Genomic DNA, 21,662 nt, shown 5'->3' with positions numbered 1-21,662 from the left:
GAAAATAATTTAAAAGCACGAGCCAATGAAATGTTGCCACGTCGACGCTAATACCTGAATCCTACTAAAATGGAATTCGAATAGTCAGTCCATCTTTTCGAAGTTCGAAAGAAAAGAAAAATCTAATCCGACCCCAACCCCTATATAAATTCTGTTTCGTTATTCCTATCGCTTTCTTCAATTTGCATTTCATTCAAACACTACTCTCTCTGTCTCTCTCTAGCATTCTGTCAAATACTACGTGAACTCCTTTTCGATTCCCAAAACCCTAACTTTTAATCTACTCTCTCGCTATGAACAACAATGGCGTGAACGGCAGGGAAGATGAAATCAGCAGGAAGAGGAGGCATACCAGTGATGAAGTCACAGCGTTTCGTGATCTCGAAGAAGATGAAGAGAACGAGTTGCTTTCTCTCTCGCTCTCGTTTCGTCCGTCGAGAGGCAGGAAGGTTTCGTCTCCTGGAAATTCACATTCGCAGCAGCCGTCGATGACGACGTCGCTGCCTTCACCGCCTCGACCACCGATGTCACAGTCATCAGTACAGCAGTCGTCAATGTCGTCGATTATGCAAAACTTGCTCCGCAAACCACAGCCTCAGCTCCCTCTCCAACCGTCCCCGTCGCATCCAATCTGCAGCATCCCTCCTTTCGTGACCGAATCAGTGCCCACACTTGCTCCGCGCCAGAGTACTCGTACTCGGCGTAACCCGACGCAGGCACCAGGCGAAGGTAAGAGCGACACGATCCCCGCGCCGTATCCGTGGTCCACAAATCAGCGCGCGACTGTGCACAATCTGGAGTATTTGTTATCAAAGCGGATACTAACAATTTCCGGTGAGGTTCAATGCAAGAGGTGCGAGAAACAGTACGAGATGGAGTATGATTTACGAGAGAGATTTGATGCGGTAGCTACATTTTTGCTGGAGAAGAAGAGTACAATGCACGAGAGAGCTCCGAGTGTTTGGATGAATCCGGTTCTGCCTAGTTGTAGGTTCTGTGAGCAAGAAAATAGTGCGAAGCCAGTGATTAGCAAGAAGAGGGAGATTAATTGGTTGTTTTTGCTGCTTGGACAGACTATTGGATGCTGCACACTTGATCAGTTGAAGTATTTCTGTAAGCATACAAGGAATCATAGAACCGGGGCTAAGGATCGTATCCTTTATCTAGCATATCTCACTTTGTGCAAACAGCTTGTTCCTACTGGACCCTTTAATCGCTGAGTTTGATTCGGTTCTTCTTGATTTGAATTTTCAGATGTTATATTGTCAATGAGTCATGGTTTTCAGAAGTTATGGAATTTAAGCACTGTTCTTTTGGTTTTATTACTTCAATTTCTTTATGGTAATTAATACTACTTACCATCTTTTGTCATGTAATTTGTGAGATTTCCAAAATAAGGGCCATGCATTGCAAGTGTAAACCAAGTAAATGCATTACTGTTGGAATGCATCATTCTGCCGCCGCCCGTCATTAATTTGCAATTGAACTCTTTACTTTAGAGTTTACACTATCAATTCATCAATGTGTTTGTATTTTGTAACAAATAGTGGGTTGAGAGCGCAAGCGGGAAGTCGTGAATTCCCATGAATGTTCTATTATTGCAATTTGCGAGAAGGGTCCTTACATGATGTCACCATTTGTTATCATGGTCTTTCATGTGGCTCGGGTGTTTATGAGACAGTTGTTCAGCCCAACAAAGTCCAACGTGTGTGCGAATGACACTATTCATTATCGGGATCTTTCTTTCATATGGTTGGGGGTTTAGTCCGGGTTCCATGTTAAAAAAAGTGTTTGTATTTTGTGCAATAGTGAAGATAATGGATAGTGGTGTTTCGTGTTTGAGAATTGAGACCATGATTTTGTACCATAAATAGGTATATCTAGGGAGAGGAATGTGCTTGCGAAAAACGATGCCAGCCAAACTATGTAAAATGTACACATAATGGCATAATTGGGTGTGTTACTGTGTTTGTTCAATTCTATTTTGTATGATTTTCTTCCTGCTTCCGTTGCTGCTTAGTCGACCATAATGAATCAGATTTTCAGTAATTACAATTACAATTCACATGATTTGTTTATGAGGTTACTATATATGTATATATTCACATAATTATGACTTATGAAACGCACTATAAAGATGATATGTATTATTCTGATCGAACAATTAATTGAAATAGTACAAATGATATATATCACCCTAATGATCAGAGTTTGAATCCCTCCATCATTTCACCAAGGCTCGAATCTCCTTTCGTGTTTTAAAAGAAATAATAGGGTTCAAATCTCTCTTCCACTTTTAAAAAAGTGAAGCGCACTGCTTTCATGGGCAGCTAATAAATTTGGGCCCTCCTAGATGATCAGTGGTTTTCAAAGTCACGTGACTTTCTACTGCCGAGCCAAACAGTGTAAAATAAAACTCGCAAAACTCATCCAGCGGACAAAAAGAGGGGGGAATAACGTAACAAAAACAAGAAAAAGGGATTCGAGAAGCGCTAGACTGACATGGAATAAGGAAACACAATGGCAAACAACAGAAACAGAGCCAAGAGCGACCTTACAATGGCGGCCCTCTGCCCCAATATGAGTTCCAGATAGCATCTCAATCTCCAGTTCTCCCGTGTAAACCCTAATATTGCATCCTGTATCATTCGACTTTTACATATTTGTAAGGTACGTTTTGTATCCGAAGCTTTTTGTGTTGAATTACTATTATTGACCTCTCTCTCTGCTTTATGGCTTCTTGAATATAGACGAGCTAATTACTTTTTCTCTAGGTACGACATTTGAGAGTGCAATGGAGGCATTGACTGAGCTATGCGACCTGGTGGCACAGAACCCGACGCAATTCGCCGATAAACTGGCCTGGATTTGCGGGAGATGCCCGCCATCGGAGTCTCTCCATTCCCGATCCCCTAGGGTTTCGCGCTCGCAGCTCAATGCGGTGCTCGCCGTCGCCCGATTTCTCTCCAAATGCCGCGATCCCCCGGATCACCATCCTAACTCCCTCATCCTTGACTTTCTCCTCTCGATTCCGGATTCATTTCAACGTTCGTTCTGGCCACAGTCGTTTAGTAGCGATTCTATCACGGAATTTTTCGTAGAATTCTTGGGATACGTATCAAAAGCAGCAGAACTATCACCTGATTTCGCTGAGGATATTGCCGGCTTTGCTGGGGAGGTTGTGATGGCGGCCATTAATTATGCTGGTGAAGATTTAACGATTTCTAGGGTGTTTTTATCAGCTCTCTCGCAGAATTCCCTGCCAGTTTTACCGGAAGATGCAGATAGATTGGTGGCCTGTCTTCTGGATCAATGCTCTGTTTCAGTGCCGCCCTCGCCTAGAGACCAGATTGCTGTAAACTCTGAAACGTCCTCGTGTCAGAGCTCTCCACTTCCCAATGAGAGTGCCAGTCCCATAAACGAGGTGAGCCAGTCAAGCGGGTCGTCAAAGGGGTCTTCTGTGTCTAATGGCGGTAGCATTTTGTGGAAGACTGGAGGGGATGCAAGTTTTGGTTTTAACGGCGGGGCAGGTGAAGTTGGCGGGGTTTTGTTACGTCAGCAGATTGCGTCGTTTGAGGAGGAGTCTGTGGAGAACTTGGGAAAACAGGAGTTAGCTTTTAAATTGATTGCACACATATTGGATAAAGTAAGAATTGATCCCCAACTTTTGGACCAAGTGAGATTAATTGTGAAGAAGCAGCTGCAGTCGATGCCTCCTTTTCTAAGGGTAAATGTAACTAATCTTCAACTGATGCTCAAATTTTGGTTTATGGTATAATCTATATACATATTGTCAACTCTTTAGGGGATTGAGTAAAGTAATGGTTGAGTGAAGTTCTTAATGTAAAAGATAATCTGCTAAAGTTGGCTATGGTTCTAAAGTTAATTGTGAACATTCGCATGTGCATACATGGTACTAGATTTCTACAGGAAAACTCAAATTCATTTTTGAAGAAGAGAGTTCATATGGAAGATTGATAGTGATCTGAATGCAAATAAAAACACGTGGTTACATAATTTTTTTCTCAATAACTTTTGTAAATACATGCGAACATTTGGCCCAATGATAGAGTTGTGGAAGTGCAACCTAGAGTTCATAGGTTCAATACCTAGAAATAGTTTCTCCACATTTTACGCGGGACTAATTTCTGTCCCTGATCGGCGATCGCGCCCATTGTGAGACCCTTGTTCGATTTGTTTACACGAGAAAAATGTTGTGGTGGAAAATCTTGAAGAACTGTTTAATGAGGAAAAAAGATTGGTTATGTTCGTAACTAATTGTATATATTCCAATGCTTTTTAATACTATATGTGTTTATACTTCTTGCCTCTTGGGAGATGGTGGGGAAAGGTTGTAGAGGAAAAGAAAAGAAAATGGAACTTCTTCTAGAAGAATAAACAAATATTTTTTGTTATATGAACAGATAAGGAAGCGAGACTGGAATGAACAAGGGCCACTTCTTAAATCTAGAATCAATGCAAAACTAGCAGTTAGTCAGGCTGCAGCCAAAATGAAAATCAAATGTCTTGCATCCCTTGAAGTAGATGCTAGAACTTCCAAGAGGTTGGTGCTTGAGACTCTTGCATTGTTGATAGATGTTGCGGAGGCTTGTTTGTTCTCGGGCTGGCGGAAGTTGAGAATTTGCGAAGAGCTCTTCCGTTCTCTACTCTCAGGGAGTGCAAAAATTGCTGTCAGTAGAGGAGGTGAACCCCTGCGCATTTTCCTCATTCACCTCAAACGTCTTGTGCTAACTTCATGTTTACCGGTACGGTTAGTGAGGGATTTGGAATATGCATCTGGTTCCATTGTCTGGCATGGTATAAGTCTTGCTGTTTTTTTTTTTATTTGGATATTAATAGATATGCCTGTACAATGTGATTGTAACAGGCTGATACATGGGGTAGCAGCCAGGAGGCCATGTTTGAGAGTGTCTTGGATACGTGTTGTGAGATAGTTGTTTCTGGCTGGACCAGGGACCGAGCCCCACTGGTTACCTTTATCAATGGACTAGCTAGTGGTATTCGTGAACGAAATGATTATGAGGAACAGGTGTCCCCTACTATTTTAGTCATAAAAATGCCTATAAATACATTTTATTTATTCATGCATATGTGCATACACCCAGACTTATGTGGTTCCACCTGCATGTGGGCATATAATTTTTTTTTTCTTCTACAAGTGCTGTTTAACTAATTTGGAATTTTGTGGTATTCTTCTCTATGTTGCTTAATTTCCCTCCCATGTAGGTACCCTTTGAGAATGTCATAAGAAGACAAGGGGGTGCAGTATTATAACGGATGATTTCATGTACTGGAAAATTTACGACCATTAGCATTCGTTGGCATCCCCTTGGTGCCTTTCTTTTCAACAATTATTTATTTTCCTAACGAAAAACTTTTGTTACCCAGCACATGGTTGTTTGTCTCATGATTTTTGCATTTTTATTTAATTTGTTGTTAAATTGCATTCTATTGTGATATTCTTGTGCTATTTTAGGTGGATAAGGAGAAACAGGCAGTTCAGTTTATGCAGCGTAATCTTATCCGTCTGCTTGCTGAACTGAATGTTGTTGTCAAGAAGCCAGAAGTGGTAGACATGATACTGCCACCTTTTATTGAAAGCTTGGAAGAGGGCGATGCTTCAATTCCTAGTTTATTGCGACTGCGAGTATGAAACTTTTTCTTTGAGCATGTATTTGCTGATAGTGAATATCACATCTACTTTTTCAATTATTTTATTTATCATGTGGATGCGAAAGGGTTATCTTACAGAGGTGGTTCCTTGATATTTTGTGGAATCTCTGCAGCTTCTTGATGCTGTATCTCGTGTGGCAAGTTTAGGATTTGAGAAGTCATATCGTGAAACTGTTGTTCTTATGACAAGAAATTATTTGAGTAGACTATCCACTGTAGGTTCTGCTGAAAGCAAAACATTGGCACCAGAAGCCACTAGTGAACGAGTTGAGGTAAGAAATTTAGGTGAAAATTGAATTGTGATAATTTAGTTAGACCCTACTAAATGTGTGCTGACTGCTTTGAATGCCTTCAAGACACTTCCTGCAGGATTTCTTCTGATTGCTAGTGGCCTAACATGTCCCAAGTTGCGTTCAGACTATCGTCAGCGTTTATTGTCTTTGTGCTCAGATGTAGGCCTGGCTGCTGAGTCAAAAAGTGGAAGGTAGAAATCTTCTATAAGTTAAAGGCCAATAGTATATCACGCTTGTATTTCTGTGGTTTTTCGTTTAATGGGTCCTCTTGGGGATTTTTATTTTTGGTTACCTAATAGCACTCTTCCAATTTTTTTTATGTAACGAATTTGGAGTTTTCTTTTGATACCTAAACAATTGCAGATGTGGGGCGGATTTTCTGGGACCTCTTCTTCCTGCTGTTGCTGAAATATGTTCTGATTTCAACCCTACTGTAAATGTGGACTCATTACTTCAGAAATTATTTCGCAACTTGTGGTTCTATATTGCGCTTTTTGGCCTAGCACCTCCTATACAAAAGGTCCAGCCATCAGCAAAGGCTATATCTTCTAACCTAAACAGTATTGGAAGCATGGGAACCATTTCTCTCCAAGCAGTGGGTGGGCCTTACATGTGGAATACACAGTGGTCTTCTGCTGTCCAGCGTATAGCACAAGGGACGCCTCCTCTTGTAAGTGCACAGCTAATGGTGCTTCTTGACCCCAATAATTAGTATCTTTTCTTTGTTTGCTTTCATGGCTGTCAGAATTTCATTCTTCAAATTTTCTCTCAAATAATAGGCCAAAATATATTTCTGTGTTCTGGTCATTCTTGATATCATATTGTCCTAGACGCTCAATAAATTCCTTCGTGTCTTACCTCTCGATCGTTACTGCTATAATGTCTGGCTCGCCTTGGTGGCTTAACTAGTGCATTCTATCCATGGCTGCGTCAATTAATCAGAAACGGAAATATAGTTTTTTTCAGACATAGTGATCTTTTAGTGTCATAAAACCTAAGTTTTAAGCATTCAAGAATTACTATATTATTTATATTGATCTTTAGGCATTTTGTTTTCTATATAATAAGATTTCTCGAGTGATACAGATAAGGATGAGTTGTTCAAACAAATCATTATGAGTTATGCTTTGGGAGTCTGTTATATAAAACATGTGTAAACTTTTAGCAGTCAGACTTTGTTAAAATCTTCCTTACATGAGACTCCTGGAACGATGTAGAAATTAGAAATTTGATCATTTTATTCCCTCATATTCTTTGTTTCTACTATGCTTAGAAACCCATAACACCCTTAAGCCCAGATCCAGTGCCTACAAGAGTACAAGACCCTCAAATTCCTGAATTTAATCCCAATAGCCAATTTATTAATTCTTTAATGAAACCACAGAAGAAGCTGAAAAAAATGGCCCTAGTGCTTGTGAACTATTTACGAAGCCTCTTAATGAGCTGATTATCTTTTGCATTTCTGGATTGGGCTTGGCTGAACATACATTATTTTATGTTTTTATAGAGTTGCTTTGTATTTCCATGGTTGCTGTTAATTTATATACTGTAGCTATATTTAAATCTTGATACATAATATGTCACTCCAGGTTGTCAGCACAGTAAAATGGCTTGAAGATGAGTTGGAACTCAATGCACTTCACAACCCTGGCAGTCGTCGAGCTAGTGGTAATGAGAAAGCTGCTTTAGCCCAAAAAGCTGCGCTTTCTGCCGCTCTTGGAGGGAAAGTAGATGTTGCAGCAATGACCACAATTTCAGGTTGAGTAACCTCCTTAATCTTTTGTTACCTGCATTGGAGGGAAAGTTGATATTGCCTGCATTGGGTCAAATCTAAGTATTCTGAGATGTTTGGTTTGTCTTACATTTGAGTGTTGTGGGAATAATAGTACACCACAATGAACAAACTCTGCAATTCCTCATTATGCAAAGAGTATTGTATAATGACACCATAATGAATAAACTTTTCAATTTCTCATGCCAGGACACCGCAGAGACATTTTCTCACTTTAGTTTATTATTATTTTTTTAAAAATTTCTTTTGAAACAGGATGAGAGAGTTTTAGTTGTTCTTCGTTTTATACTGATATGATGTCTGAGGCTTGCTGTCTACTTGTGTTACAGGAGTGAAAGCAACTTATCTTCTTGCTGTAGCTTTTCTGGAGATAATACGTTTCAGCAGCAACGGTGGCATCCTCAATGGTGATACTAGTGTGACGGATTCTAGGAGTGCCTTCAGTTGCGTTTTTGAGTACCTGAAAACTTCAGATCTTACACCTGCTGTCTTACATTGTTTGACAGCTATCGTCCATAGGTCGTTTGAAACAGCTGTACTGTGGCTGGTATGCCTGTCTAACTCATTTTGTTTTTTTTTTGCCTCTTCATGTATTCCTGGATGGGTAGGTTATACCATGACTGAAACTGGTTTATAACACCTGTTTGAGGTGTTGTTTGTCTTTTATCAACTATTGGATGAGTTGAAACTGCTCCTGTGATTGAAAGTGGTTATGTGGTTATCTTTTTGCATGTGTTCTACATGCCAAGGATGGAGATAGGATCCCACTCTTTTTTCCTTTTACTTATCTCGTTAATATTTATTATTCTATTATCTGCATCTAAAGTTCTTCTGGTATTTATTTTTAATCTAGGATATATAAAAAGGACCAATTATTAGTGTAACAAGACTTGTAGAATCAACACAAGGATTTCTCTTCATAATAGGTCTACATCAAAGATTGATGTCAAGCCCATTCATGTTTTCTGATCGTGAGGCATGAGCTTACGACATGTTTAAGATAAATGCCCTTGATTTATTTTATTTTGTCTGCAACAGATGAGACTTTATGAAGAACGAGTAAATGAAAATTGGAGGCTTGAAGAGATGCCCCTGACTCTAGAGGCTCTAGAATAAGTAGGACAAAATAGATGGAAAGGAGTTTGAAAAAGTCTGTTTTTACTCAACTTCGGTCGTTTCAGGATGATGGAAAGATTAAAAAGGATATGTCTGGCTTGATTTGAGGTGGTTCAATGGAGTGGATGAGTGCATGTGGTGTATTTTGCGCCTATAGTGTTTCTGTAGGATAAATTCTGCTACACACCTTGTAATTATATCTAGTATGAAACGTGAAGCCTTTAAGGGACAATATACTCAAAAAGAAAGAATGTTTCTGGAGATGAGAATGTTGTGTTGGGTGTTTGGTAAAACTTGCAATGTTTGGATAAGCCACTACTTCTGACTTTACCTTTAGCGGTACCAACACTAGGTTAAATGCCGGTTAACTTTATTTTTTATTGTGCTTTAATTATATTCCTTTTGGTTTAAGAATAATTGTAAAGTTCATCATTTGATTTTTATATGCACATTTTCACATTCAGATGGGCTATTGAGACTAATTTTAATCAGGTCAAGCGAGATGGTATTGATGAGAAGAGCTAACTTGGATATTTTAGGATTAGCTTTGATAAAGTAATAATTACTCTGTGTCTGAGAAGCTTTTCTATTTCAGCCACCTATATGGGTCCAGACTTGTTACTCGTTTTTCAAACTTTCTCGTGTTAAACCATAGGTATATAAAATAAAAAGGATGTGAAAGTTTATTATTTAACATCTCTCTCTCTCTCTCATCCATCTTGCAAATTTAAAAATACCATACTTAATTTGGTTTCAGGAGGATCGAATAACTGAAACTGGTAATGAAGCTGAGGTCAGAGAATCAACTTTGTTTGCACATGCTTGTTTCCTCATAAAAAGTATGTTACATAGGCAGGATCTCATCAGGGAAACCGCTGTGAACTTGCTGACTCAGCTTAGAAGCAGGTTTCCTCAGGTACAGTCTTTTTGCCAATTTTGTGCTCATTCAGTGATTATTTTCTGCTATTGTACAACTTGCGCAGTACTACTAAAACAAATGGGATTTTTTTTTTTGCAGATTTTGTGGAATTCTTCTTGTTTAGATTCCCTACTTTTTTTGGTTCATAATGACGTGTCTTCTGCTGTGATCAACGATCCGGCTCGCATAGCAACAATTCGGCGTTCGTACGAAAGAATTGTTCGGGAATGGATCATTTTATCACTTTCATATGCACCATGTACTAGCCAGGGCCTGCTGCAGGTTGATAACTAGATTCTTTATGATTTTGCCCTTAATCCGTATGCATTTCAGTGGTATGCCTGCCCATGTTAGTAGTGATAATTCGTCATTTCGTTTGTCAAACTATACCACCAATATTTCCAAAAGAGTCATTTGGGTAAATATTTGGTTTTTTATTAAAATGTTCGGTATAGTCAAAATTGCTTCTTGGCAACTTGTAATTTGGTTAGTTCCTTATTGGATTACCTCACACTCACAGGAACTCTTTTGAGTCTTAAAAAAATATTTAGCTTAGAATGTTTTTGAGATATCTGGTTTACTCCTCTCTCTTAAATGAGTTCTTAATATTGACGTCTAGAAAATCGTGGTCTCATTTCAATTGTTGACTGATTTTTGTTCACTAGTAAATTGTTTGAAATTTGTTTCAGGAAAAAATCTGTAAAGCAAACACATGGCAACGAGCTCCTAATACAACGGATGTGGTTTCGTTGTTATCTGAGATACGGAATGGTACTAGTAAGAATGATTGTTGGACAGGTACACGAACAGCAAATATTCCCGCAGTCATGGCTGCTGCAGCTGCAGCATCTGGAGGAAACTTGGAATTGACCGAAGCCTTCAATATGGAGCTGCTGAGTACTGCAATAGTCAGTGCAACAGTGAAGTGCAACATTGCTGGACAAATTGATGGAATGAGGAAAGTTTATGATATTCAATCAAATGCTACACCAACAGGTTCTGCGATTGGTAGTGGCATTCAAAGGCTGATTTCGGGAGCATTTTCTCAGCCAACACAGGCTAAGGATGATTCATTTAATAAGGTGCTACTTAACAATTTTGTGCGACTTCTTCAACAATTTGTTTACACTGCAGAGAAAGGTGGGAAAGTGGATAAGTCACAGTTTCGTGAAACTTGTTCTCAGGCAACTGCATTACTTCTCTCGGATCTGGTTAGAGATACGCCTAGTTTTGTCTGTATTTTTTGTAGCCTAACATATTTTTTTCGGGTTTGTTCAATTCTTCTGAATGGTCGCTTTCTGGTGTCAGGGTTCTGATTCAAGGTCGAATATAGAAGACTTTGCACAACTTCTGCGCCTCCTTTGCTGGTGTCCCGCTTATATTTCTACTCCTGATGCAATGGAGACTGGCATTTTCATTTGGACTTGGTTAGTTTCTGCTGCACCACAACTGGGTTCTATAGTCCTTGCTGAGCTTGTTGACGCATGGTTGTGGACAATTGATACAAAACGAGGTCTTTTTGCGTCTGATGTAAAGTACTCTGGACCTGCTGCGAAACTGAGGCCACACCTTGCTCCTGGGGAACCAGAACCTCAACCTGAATTTGATCCCGTCGAACAAATACTTGCTCATCGATTATGGCTTGGGTTTTTCATGGATCGCTTTGAGGTTAGGAATTGTCGTGTTATGTATGTAAACACTCTCTGAAACACATCTTGTCTTTTATGAGTGCTCACACTTGCTACAGGGTAGTAGAATCAATGTATTACTGGGGAGAATGCATTTGTGTCCCCCACAATAAAAAGGAATAAATAACATAAAAAAGTAAATTTTTTTAATCTCTGTATGCACCATTTTTACCTTTTATTTGTAGATACCTTGGGGGTGTGTTTTCTTCACAATTTGATTTGACGGGATTCTATTTCCGCCCTCCCCCCGGGTTTTATAGGTAGTCCGGCACAACAGTGTTGAGCAACTTTTGCTCCTTGCTCGTATGCTACAAGGGACAACAAACTTTCCATGGAAATTTTCTCACCATCCTGGTGCCACCGGTACCTTTTTAACTGTCATGCTTCTTGGGCTTAAGTTCTGCTCATGCCATTCCCAAGGCAACTTGCAGAAATTTAAAACAGGGCTTCAATTGCTTGAAGATCGCATTTATCGGTGAGTATAACTGAATCTAATTAATATCTTTCCGCTTTCTTTGGAGCATGTTTTCTTCACATTGTACTGAGAGTTCTTAGCATACCTGATTCGTCTTTTCGAATATAAATAAAACCACTGTTTCATGTTTCTTATTCATTGTATATTTTTTATAAAAAACTCATTTATTAGTCTTCTAGGTCGTATATGCTGTGAAATACAAGATTAGCTTCAGAAAAGGCCCTTGTGTGTTAACCACTGTTTTCATGTTTTCTTATTCATTGTTGTTTATGGAGCTTTTCTAAGGGAAGCACTTTTCGTCTTCAATTATCGAAAGTTGTATGCTTACTAGAATTTCTAAATTCTTGAGTGGTCAGGGAACCTATTCTACTGGTTAATTTTATAATTGAATTAGTCCTGTAAGGTCATTTTCCTAAAAAAATTTACTATTCAAGATTAGGTGACTTGAGAAACTGAAATAAATAAATGGGTATTTGGTGTTTAAGTGATGCAGATGGCAGGAGAAAATTTGAGGATTATAGAATTTTAGATTTCTGGCTTATTTGGATAACGTGTAGATTTGAAGAAAGGTCAGTAATTTGGCTCTATGAGTCTTTAGGGTTTAATAGTCACTAAATTCAATATTATCGATTGAAAAAACTGCTTTACAAGGAGTGTTTAGAAACTTTATATTAGGTTAACAGACTTTTGGAGAATCCCAATTCAATTTTATACTTTTGGCTCCTAACAAGATGGTCAACGGATGTACCGAACATCAAGAATGCTTCGTCAAGGATGGATCAAACAGTGTCATTCAGAACCAACAAATTCATTAGAGAAAGCACCAAAGAAGTTACAATGCATGGTGTAAAATTTAAAAGAAAAAAAAAAGTGAAAAAAAACACATATATAGGAAATAACTTACAATGAATAAAGCTACTGTCACGGTGACAGGCATGGTTGTTTCTGTGGTTTGAACTTGTGATCCTTAGCCCTTGGGTTGTGTGGAGCATTTGTTCTTTTGGGCGTAATTCACCCTCGTGAAAAACCAACGCATAAAAAGGGAATTATGGAAAGCATAAACATACACCTAATAATATCTAAATAATCCCATGAATGGAAAACATTGTATCATTCTTAGAATAAAACATGTAAATTTGAGAAACTATTTGAAGTTGATAAAAGCAAGATGTTCTCTGGACAATTTTGTTGATAATTGGCTTTCAACTGCGTAGCTCTGGTTGTCTAGATATTGTAATGATTTCTTTGATGGGATTTCTCTAGAAGTAGCCTAATCTGGGTCTTTTTGGGAGTCATTCATTTCTTTGTTATTTTTTATTTGTTGAGTTTGTAGCCTTTTCTGTCTACTTGTATCCTCGTTCTTTCCATATAGGAGTCCCTTTTAACTAGACCTTACCTGAGAGGAACTGAGAAAGAGAGCAAAAAGACTCTAACCCTGACCAGAAGTGTTGATTATTTAGCTGTACAAATATGACTACTTTTTGTTCTTTTTCCTTCATTGTAAACGGTGTTTGCATCAAGTTCATGCTTTGTAGGTTAGCATGACTTTTCGTGCAAATCCCTGGGTACTTGGATGGGATGGAATTCCCTTTTTTTTTATGAATTTTTGGTACTTTTTTCTAATGGGAGTTGAATGCCTTGTGCAATCTTTGCGACAGGGCCTCTTTAGGTTGGTTTGCTTATGAACCAGGATGGTGTGACCTAGATAATATGAATTCTGCTCAGAGTGAGGCTCAATCTGTAGCCATATTTGTCCATTATCTAACAAATGATCGAGGAGATACTTCTCAATCTGATTCAAAAGGATGCGGACGTGAGAACGGAAGTTCTTTGGTTGATGTGGTAAGGGTATTTTACTTGCGGTGTAGGTGCTAACTTCTTTTTAGACATCTATTCTTTTTTCTTTTATAATTTTTATTATTGTTCATCTGAATGGTTGCATGCAGTTTATTGATAAAACTACTATGTCTGCAGAGTGATCAATACCACCCTGTATGGGGCCAGATGGAGAACTATGCATTGGGAAGAGAAAAGCGGAAGCAGCTACTTTTGATGCTATGCCAGCACGAGGCTGATAGGCTTGAAGTTTGGGCACAACCCACTAACACAAAGTAGTTATTTTTGTATAATTGTCAAAATATTCATCATGTTTTGTATTTTTTTCTTATCTCGAGGAATTTTCTCTCCATCCTTTTTGTTATGCTACTGATTTACCGTTTTCTTGTTTATATTCCCAGAGATGTATCTTCTCGGCCGAAAATCAGCCTAGATAAATGGGTTGAATATGCTAGGACTGCCTTCTCCGTGGATCCAAGAGTTGCTTTATCCTTGGCCTCGAGGTTTCCTGCCAATGCTACTTTGAAGGCTGAATTAACTATTCTGGTGCAGGTATGCTGTTACAGTCTTAGAAAACATGGAATCACTTGGTTGTGTGGAAGGTGGTATTATCTAGGAAACACATTGCTACCATGCTTATCATTTGCTACTGACTGGAGCTTGTATAATTATACAATTATGTTTTTTGGGAAAGGAAACATACGCTGACCCATATATATATGTTTGATGCTTTCATTGGGTTTTAAGATTTGCACCTTCACCTTTTTCTCCAACCAATGTTGTTTGTAAAAAAAAAATAACTAAAAAGTAATAATAATAAAGAAAATGAAATGGGAAAAATAATGCATCGGAAAGCTGCTTCTATAGTTTGAAAACTCTTCCTTTTGTTGTTTGAACTGCCGCAAAGTTTTACATGACCCACAATAGGGTGATCGTGGTTGATGGAACTAAGACTGTCAGTTGTTGGAATAAGTTGTTTAGTTTTTTAATTGTCTTCTTAACTTGTGAAATGATTATTAGATCTTTACGCATTGTATGAGTAGCATGACTGCATTTCTGAAAGTACCAAAAGTTTATCATTAGGCCATTTACTGAAGAATTTCATGCACTATTAAGTATTTCATTGAGGCAACCACCTGGAGAAAACAAGCTGTCTCATTGCCCTTTTAGGCCCTTCAGATTGAGCTGCTTTATAAATTGTCGGGTGTGGTTATTGTTTGTCGTATAACTTGTCTTCTAGTCCTGAAGTGTAGCAAAATTCACTTTTAAAATTATTTTTTTAGATATTCGCCTCTTTTACTTAATCATTCATGTCACTTTTGCTTGTTTTATTATGCATGTTTTTGACTGCCTAGCCAGCATTCAATGGCATTTAAGTAGAGTTGTGCATTTGGCATGACATTGTATTTTCCTCCCAATCAATATACATGACCTTTGGAAGCATTCATCTATTATGTTCTGCAACTACTGTTTCTCAAATGACTAATCCAATCAAATAGAAATTGCTATGTTAATCTGGAAAGTAAATGATTTGAGCAACTGTAGCAAAAAAATGAATAATTCGAGAAAGTGTCAAAGAGAAATGATGTCTTATGTTGCCTTTATCTTTAGAGTCATCATCTCAATGTTGGTGATTCTTAGTCGGGATATAGAATAATATTTGTTGTGTCAGCCCCTAGTCCTATACTATTTGTTATACATGGGATCTTACTTTATGTGCTTTATTATTTTAATGCTCTTTTTATTGCAGACACATATATCGGAAATCCACAGCGTACCTGAAGCTTTGCCCTATTTTGTCACTCCCAAGGCAGTAGATGAAAATTCAGTGCTTTTGCAACAATTACCGCATTGGGCTGCTTGTTCAATTACACAAGCTCTTGAGTTTCTCACTCCTGCATATAAGGGTCATCCACGTGTCATGGCATATGTTCTTAGGGTTCTGGAGTCATATCCTCCAGAATGGGTAACCTTCTTCATGCCACAGCTTGTGCAGGCTTTGCGATATGATGAAGGGGTGGGTATCTAATCATAATGTCTATTCTATGCTATCCAAACGATGCACATCACTATAGGAGCTGCAATTCTATTAGCTAGAACTTTACCTTAAAATTCTGTTAGCGACAACTGACCCCCATGCAGGTCTGGACTAAGGTTTGGCAGCTTCATTCGGTTTTTTTTTCTTTTTTGAATGTTTGGTTTAGGTTTTTGTTAAAGAGTGCTTTCCACCTAGTTTTGAAAAAGCTTTTACTCGTAGTTTTAGTTTGATTTTTACGGTGCATTGGCTGGCCCAAATTTATTGCAGTTTTATTTTGTTCTAAGTGATTTATGGTTAGACAGTCACGAAATGAATAATATTAAGTTTGCATGGGGAAAACATAGTTGAAACGTTTACCTTCTTGTACTATTTCTTATAATTAAGATGACTTTAATTTAATGAACCTCTTGTAACCCAATGCTGTGACAAGTGTTGATGGTCCGGTTCACAGGGTGGAAGTTGGTGTTTTCTTTTTATATGTTGGCTTAACTTGACCTAACCTACTGGAATTTGCATCTAAGATAATGTCATTGCATACTTCTTGTTCTCATTAGCAATATCAATGTAGAAACTGTTCACAATTTTACTGGATATGTGCTTCATTATTTGCAGAGGTTGGTAGAAGGATACTTGCTTAGAGCAGCTAAACGAAGTGATATTTTTGCCCATATTCTTATTTGGCATCTACAGGTGTGAAAACATTTTTTGGATTTAGTTAACTAGATTTGTTTTTGCATCTTATCTTCTCAGATATTGTGGCACTAAATGTGTGATCTCTGAGACATTTGACTATTTGACTGGCAGGGTGAGACCGTACCAGAATCAGGAAAAGATGCTGGGATTGGGAAGGTATGTACTGTATAAAACCTTTATTTTCAATACAAGATGCTGGTTGAAGAATCTGTGGTCAATTTTGTAGTCATGAAATTAAATGCTCGTCTATATTGTGTAGTTGGAAAGAAGAGGAAACATTGATGGAAGAGTTAGTTGGAAGTGTCAACAGAGAGAAAGGAATGATAGACGTATTACTTTCTCTGGTAGGGAGGATGGGTTCAGGGAAGAAATGCTAGGGCCTAGGAGTTAGTTTATCTTCTACTAATAAAGTACAAATTTTCTAAATTTTGGAGGATTGGAGAAAGAACTTAGAGAAGGAATTGACATGTAATTCTTAGCAACCCTCATATTTTGCTGCAGCACCTTCTCCAAAAAAGAAGGAAGATGTTCTCATAAGACATTCAATCTAAGAAATAAAAAAAAAAAGAAGAAGAAAAGGGAATCATAGCTACATGTCCATCCTTTCTAGTGTTGTTGAAGCCGAAAGGTGCACTCAGCGTGCTTCGGCTTTGCCTTGCCTTACCTGATTTCTTTTGACAACACTTGAATTCCTTCTTAGATTTACTCATTTACTTGTGTAAGAAGAGACATTGCCATTGTTTTATCAAATTTCTACAAGAAGACACTAAATGGTTAGAGGATTATTTTAATTGCTGGCGTACATTTTTAACTATTTGATTTTTTTTTTGTAACGGATGTTTTCTGTAATAATTACAAGAAGTGGACATACAACCTTTTTTGTTAATGTAAAAGATGAGTCATTCACTAGGCGCCAAGGGAATATTCAAGAGGTTCACCTATAAATGTAATTTGTATTGTTATCCCATTAGATTAAATATGTCCATTGCCTTCTGTAGATTGGCTTACCATAAAGAAGTTGTAGAAAGGTTGCAATTTCCTTTTTGTTTGCATTGAGCCATCTTTCTTTTCTTTTCTTTTTTTCTTTTTTTCACTCTTCAGCCTGTTGTATAATGATCAGTGACTTATTTGGCTATTTTTACTTGGTATCATTTCAGAATAGTTCCTTTCAAGAACAATTGCCAATTGTTCGACAACGTATCATCGATGGTTTTAGTTATACGGCCCTTGACTTGTTTAGAAGAGAATTTGATTTCTTTGACAAAGTTACATCTATATCCGGGGTACTCTATCCACTCCCTAAGGAAGAACGTCGAGCTGGTATCCGCAGGTAACCATCTGATATGTTAGCGCCTCAACTTGTTCTGTATCTATTTTGAATCCTGCTGTCAATTTATATGATTTGGTACAACAGAGAGCTGGAGAAAATTGAAATGGAGGGAGAGGATCTCTATGTACCAACTGCTCCTAACAAGTTGGTCAGAGGAATTCAGGTGGACAGTGGTATACCCTTACAATCTGCAGCAAAAGTTCCTATCATGATCACATTTGACGTGGTTGATAAGGATGGGGACCATAATGATATAACACCCCAAGCATGTATTTTTAAGGTTTGCTTGTGAACTTTTTTTAGTCTACTCTTGTATTCTATTAGTAGAACAGTGCCAAAAAGTGCTAAAATTCTTGTGTAATTTCTCTGTCAACAATTTTTTTGAAACAGATTGGCCATTACTTTATCCTTTTTTCTGTTCCTCTATTTGTTTTTTGTTGGTCCTTTTCTTTTTCATGGGTAGATTGAGGATTCTTTTTTGCCTAATTAATTTGTTACTTTTTAGTTTGTAACTTTCCTTTTCACTGATTTCTAATAATTTTTGACTGATTCTGGCTTGTCATGATATTTCATCTGGTATTTTCCTTATTTTTGAGTAATGCTGTGTTACTTTCTCATCCATTGTTTGACCCACTTTCTTGAGCTAGGTTGGAGATGATTGTCGGCAAGATGTTCTTGCTCTTCAAGTTATATCACTTCTTAGAGACATATTTGAAGCTGTTGGACTCAAACTCTATTTGTTTCCTTATGGTGTGCTCCCGACTGGCCCAGAGAGAGGTATAGTTGAGGTGAGTATTTTTCACACCCCCTTGGTGTCTCTTTAAATAATAATTTTTTTTTTCATTCCCAAAAAAAAGGAGGTTTTACTTATTGACTCCCATTGTTCAGTTGATAGAGGTAAGAATTTGTCCAACACACTTTACACGATTTGCTTCTATTCCAACACGAGCAATTTCTAGATTGCTATGATGGATGCTGCTAATTAGCTTGTTTACAGATTTTAATATTTAGAATTTTTTTCTCAGATTACTATTGATAACCTTGGCAAGTTCAAATATATATAATCCTTTTCATTTTGTTTCGCTGTAGTTGCTATGGTGGAGAAGGCGAAAAATTTTCCACAATGATTTGTCGGCATTGTTAAAAAACTTCCTTTTGCATGTTGCCTAAGACAATTGAACTTCCATAATATTCCTAATACACAGTCTAAGACGCTAAGTCTAGTCAGCCACTTGGCCTAATGTGTCACAGTATTTATACGACTGAACGTGCTCTCTCTTTCTATGTCTATCCATTTCTTTGCAGCAAAGGTAAACTGAAGCAAGGAAAAAAACTTAATCCTGTTTTTAATGTGATTCGTGTTGTATAATGCAATTCTGAAATTGGCTTCAATTGCTTAGTTGTGCTGGAGAATGGAAGAGGGTTTAGTTTTGTTTCTCTAAGAAATGAGGAAACAACAGATGCACAAGGGATTTGTAGTCGTGATGCATGCATGAACCTTACCTGCACAAGAGACAATTCCTTTATATTTCAAAATTACTGGGTTTCCCGTGCTTATTGGGTCATAGCAAAAGGTGCGAACAGCTGAGGTTTGGGAATATTCCAATGTAGATTTTTTCTTGGTGCTGTTGTTCATGATATGGAATAATCAGCAGAAAAATGCAACTCGTAAATGAAAGGTTGCAAACTCTCGAGGGTAATTTGAAAAGATGCAAAATTATTTAACCTGCTCCTTGGTCATGGCAGCATATTGGGGGATTTGCTTCGTTATTCAATTTCTATTGATAGGAATAGACATTATATTATTATTAAGAGTTCATGATAATGTAATGGCCAGTCATTCATACATTTCAACCTGGAGTTGAGAGAGCTAATCACTCTTTATTGATATTCTGGGTAAAAATGGAGAGATAATAGAAGAGCCTTTGAGGGGGCTTAAATGTTGTTTGGCTTCAATTTCAGATGGTTGGTTTGGTATATCCTTGACACTGTCATTGATAAAATCTTATGTTTCCATTCAAAGAGAATATTATTACATGAATCGCCTTAATGATGGCTTGTTGCACAGAATAATCTAGAACATTGTCTATAGGTCAATAGACCAAGTTAAAACATTTGGTATTTCTCTGCATTGGTGACGTGAACAGGTTATAATCTTTTAGGATTATATGTCTCAGCTCATGAGCATTTCTTCATCATTGTAATTTTTGCTTGTCTCAGGTTGTGCCCAATGTGCGTAGCAGAAGTCAGATGGGCGAAACCACAGATGGTGGTTTATTTGAGATCTTTCAGCAGGATTATGGGCCGGTTGGCTCTCCCAGCTTTGAAGCCGCGCGTGAGAACTTTATCATCAGTAGTGCTGGTTATGCAGTTGCCAGTCTTTTGCTTCAGCCAAAGGATAGACACAATGGGAATCTTCTTTTTGACAAGTATGATACTCTATATAGATTTTCTAGATATTAGCAAAATAGATATTTGCATATATTATATGAAACTCCTAACATGCATGTTGTTTCAGTGTGGGGAGGCTTGTTCACATTGATTTTGGTTTCATCTTTGAAATATCACCTGGCGGAAACATGCGCTTTGAGAGTGCGCACTTTAAGCTGAGCCATGAAATGACTCAATTACTTGATCCCTCTGGGGTAACGAAGAGTGATACCTGGAACCAATTTGTAAGGTATTAGGCATTTTCTGGTAGGTCTGTTAGCTTGGTTTCATGAATATCTCTGAAATCTTAATCTGAGTTCTTTTATTTACCATATGCCAACAGCTTGTGTGTGAAAGGGTACCTTGCTGCTCGCCGCTATATGGATGGAATAGTCAACACAGTTTCGCTCATGCTAGACAGCGGATTGCCTTGCTTCGGCAGAGGTGACCCAATTGGAAATCTTCGAAAGAGATTTCATCCTGAGATGACTGAACGTGAGGCTGCCAACTTCATGATTCGTGTTTGCACTGATGCATACAACAAGTGGACAACTGCTGGCTATGATCTGATACAATATCTGCAGCAGGGAATCGAGAAGTAGAATTTTGGAGCTGGCATTCTATGTAGATGATCACTTGTAATTGGAAGTCATTTTCATTCCTATAGGTGCGATATCTCTTGAAGGTAAAGATCGTAGAAAAAGGCACAGTGGAGACTTGGCTTCTTTTTGACCGTGGTGGGGTTGCTGCTGGGTTTGTAAAGGTACAGTTTCATATCAATCTACTAGAAATCCACGGCTCATTAAAGGTATAGATTTGTAGTCATTGGAAGTACAATAATTTGGTGACATTTTTTTGACAATGCAACAGTGAACTGTGTTTGTTTGCAATCACAGTCACCTATGGTTGATGCTGCGGCAGGTATCTTCTGCAAGAGTTGCTGATACTAGCTGAGATGTCGCTCTTGTTATATGTATCCGCAGCTCCAACTATCTAGATGGTAAGATCCGACTTTTACGAAGCGGGTCAGTTTATAATTTGATAATGATTGGTTAGGTAACTTATTCTCTTAAATTGTATAGTTGATGCGGTTAATGATACTATCTTGTCTTGGGTTTTTCCTTTGAATAGATTATTTCCTCTGGTTGGAAAAGATGCATTACCAAGTTAAACAATTCGATCTAATTAAAGCCCTAGTTGAAATCTCAAAACATAAAATGATTGCTAGTCATCACATTTTCCCTTCTCAACCCATAAATTTTAGTTTCCAGTCTTGGTTTTTTTTAAGTGTGTCCAGCATGCACGCTATCCAAATCTATGTAAAATTTTCTTTCATCCAAGGCTGTGTGCATTATGGA

General features: G+C 38.0%; 2 protein-coding genes across 7 annotated transcripts; both read left to right on the top strand.

Annotated features, from left to right (window-relative positions):
* Positions 1–293: 293 nt before the first annotated feature.
* On the top strand, positions 294–1,220 carry LOC120002645. The gene has a single exon (XM_038851405.1). The coding sequence runs from the start codon at positions 294–296 to the stop codon at positions 1,218–1,220; it is 927 nt and encodes a 308-aa protein (XP_038707333.1).
* A 1,223-nt stretch (positions 1,221–2,443) lies between these two features.
* On the top strand, positions 2,444–21,517 carry LOC120003019 (phosphatidylinositol 4-kinase alpha 1-like). 6 transcript variants are annotated; one of them, XR_005469228.1, is made up of 27 exons: positions 2,444–2,670; positions 2,775–3,733; positions 4,425–4,766; positions 4,889–5,050; positions 5,498–5,668; positions 5,808–5,966; positions 6,051–6,178; positions 6,351–6,657; positions 7,577–7,745; positions 8,109–8,326; positions 9,653–10,096; positions 10,504–11,025; positions 11,123–11,482; positions 11,763–11,977; positions 13,636–13,819; positions 13,952–14,088; positions 14,215–14,365; positions 15,564–15,830; positions 16,464–16,541; positions 16,656–16,700; positions 17,702–17,874; positions 17,959–18,154; positions 18,522–18,662; positions 20,095–20,303; positions 20,393–20,554; positions 20,648–21,067; positions 21,175–21,517. XR_005469228.1 is itself a non-coding variant. In XM_038851907.1 (27 exons), exons 2-27 carry the CDS (start codon positions 2,795–2,797, stop codon positions 20,904–20,906), a joined length of 6,036 nt encoding a protein of 2,011 aa, XP_038707835.1. In that variant the 5' UTR covers positions 2,444–2,670; positions 2,775–2,794; the 3' UTR covers positions 20,907–21,517. The 6 variants fall into 6 exon arrangements, 4 of the variants coding, with proteins under 4 accessions (XP_038707835.1, XP_038707836.1, XP_038707834.1 ...); XR_005469229.1 differs by having other exon boundaries at positions 20,648–21,112; positions 21,201–21,517; XM_038851907.1 differs by having other exon boundaries at positions 9,653–9,811; positions 9,914–10,096; positions 20,648–21,517.
* The last annotated feature ends 145 nt before the right edge of the window (positions 21,518–21,662 follow it).

Source organism: Tripterygium wilfordii, chromosome 7, assembly GCF_013401445.1.
Source record: "Tripterygium wilfordii isolate XIE 37 chromosome 7, ASM1340144v1, whole genome shotgun sequence".
Classification (NCBI taxonomy): Eukaryota; Viridiplantae; Streptophyta; class Magnoliopsida; order Celastrales; family Celastraceae; genus Tripterygium; species Tripterygium wilfordii.
This window is presented reverse-complemented; position numbering and strand designations above follow the sequence as displayed.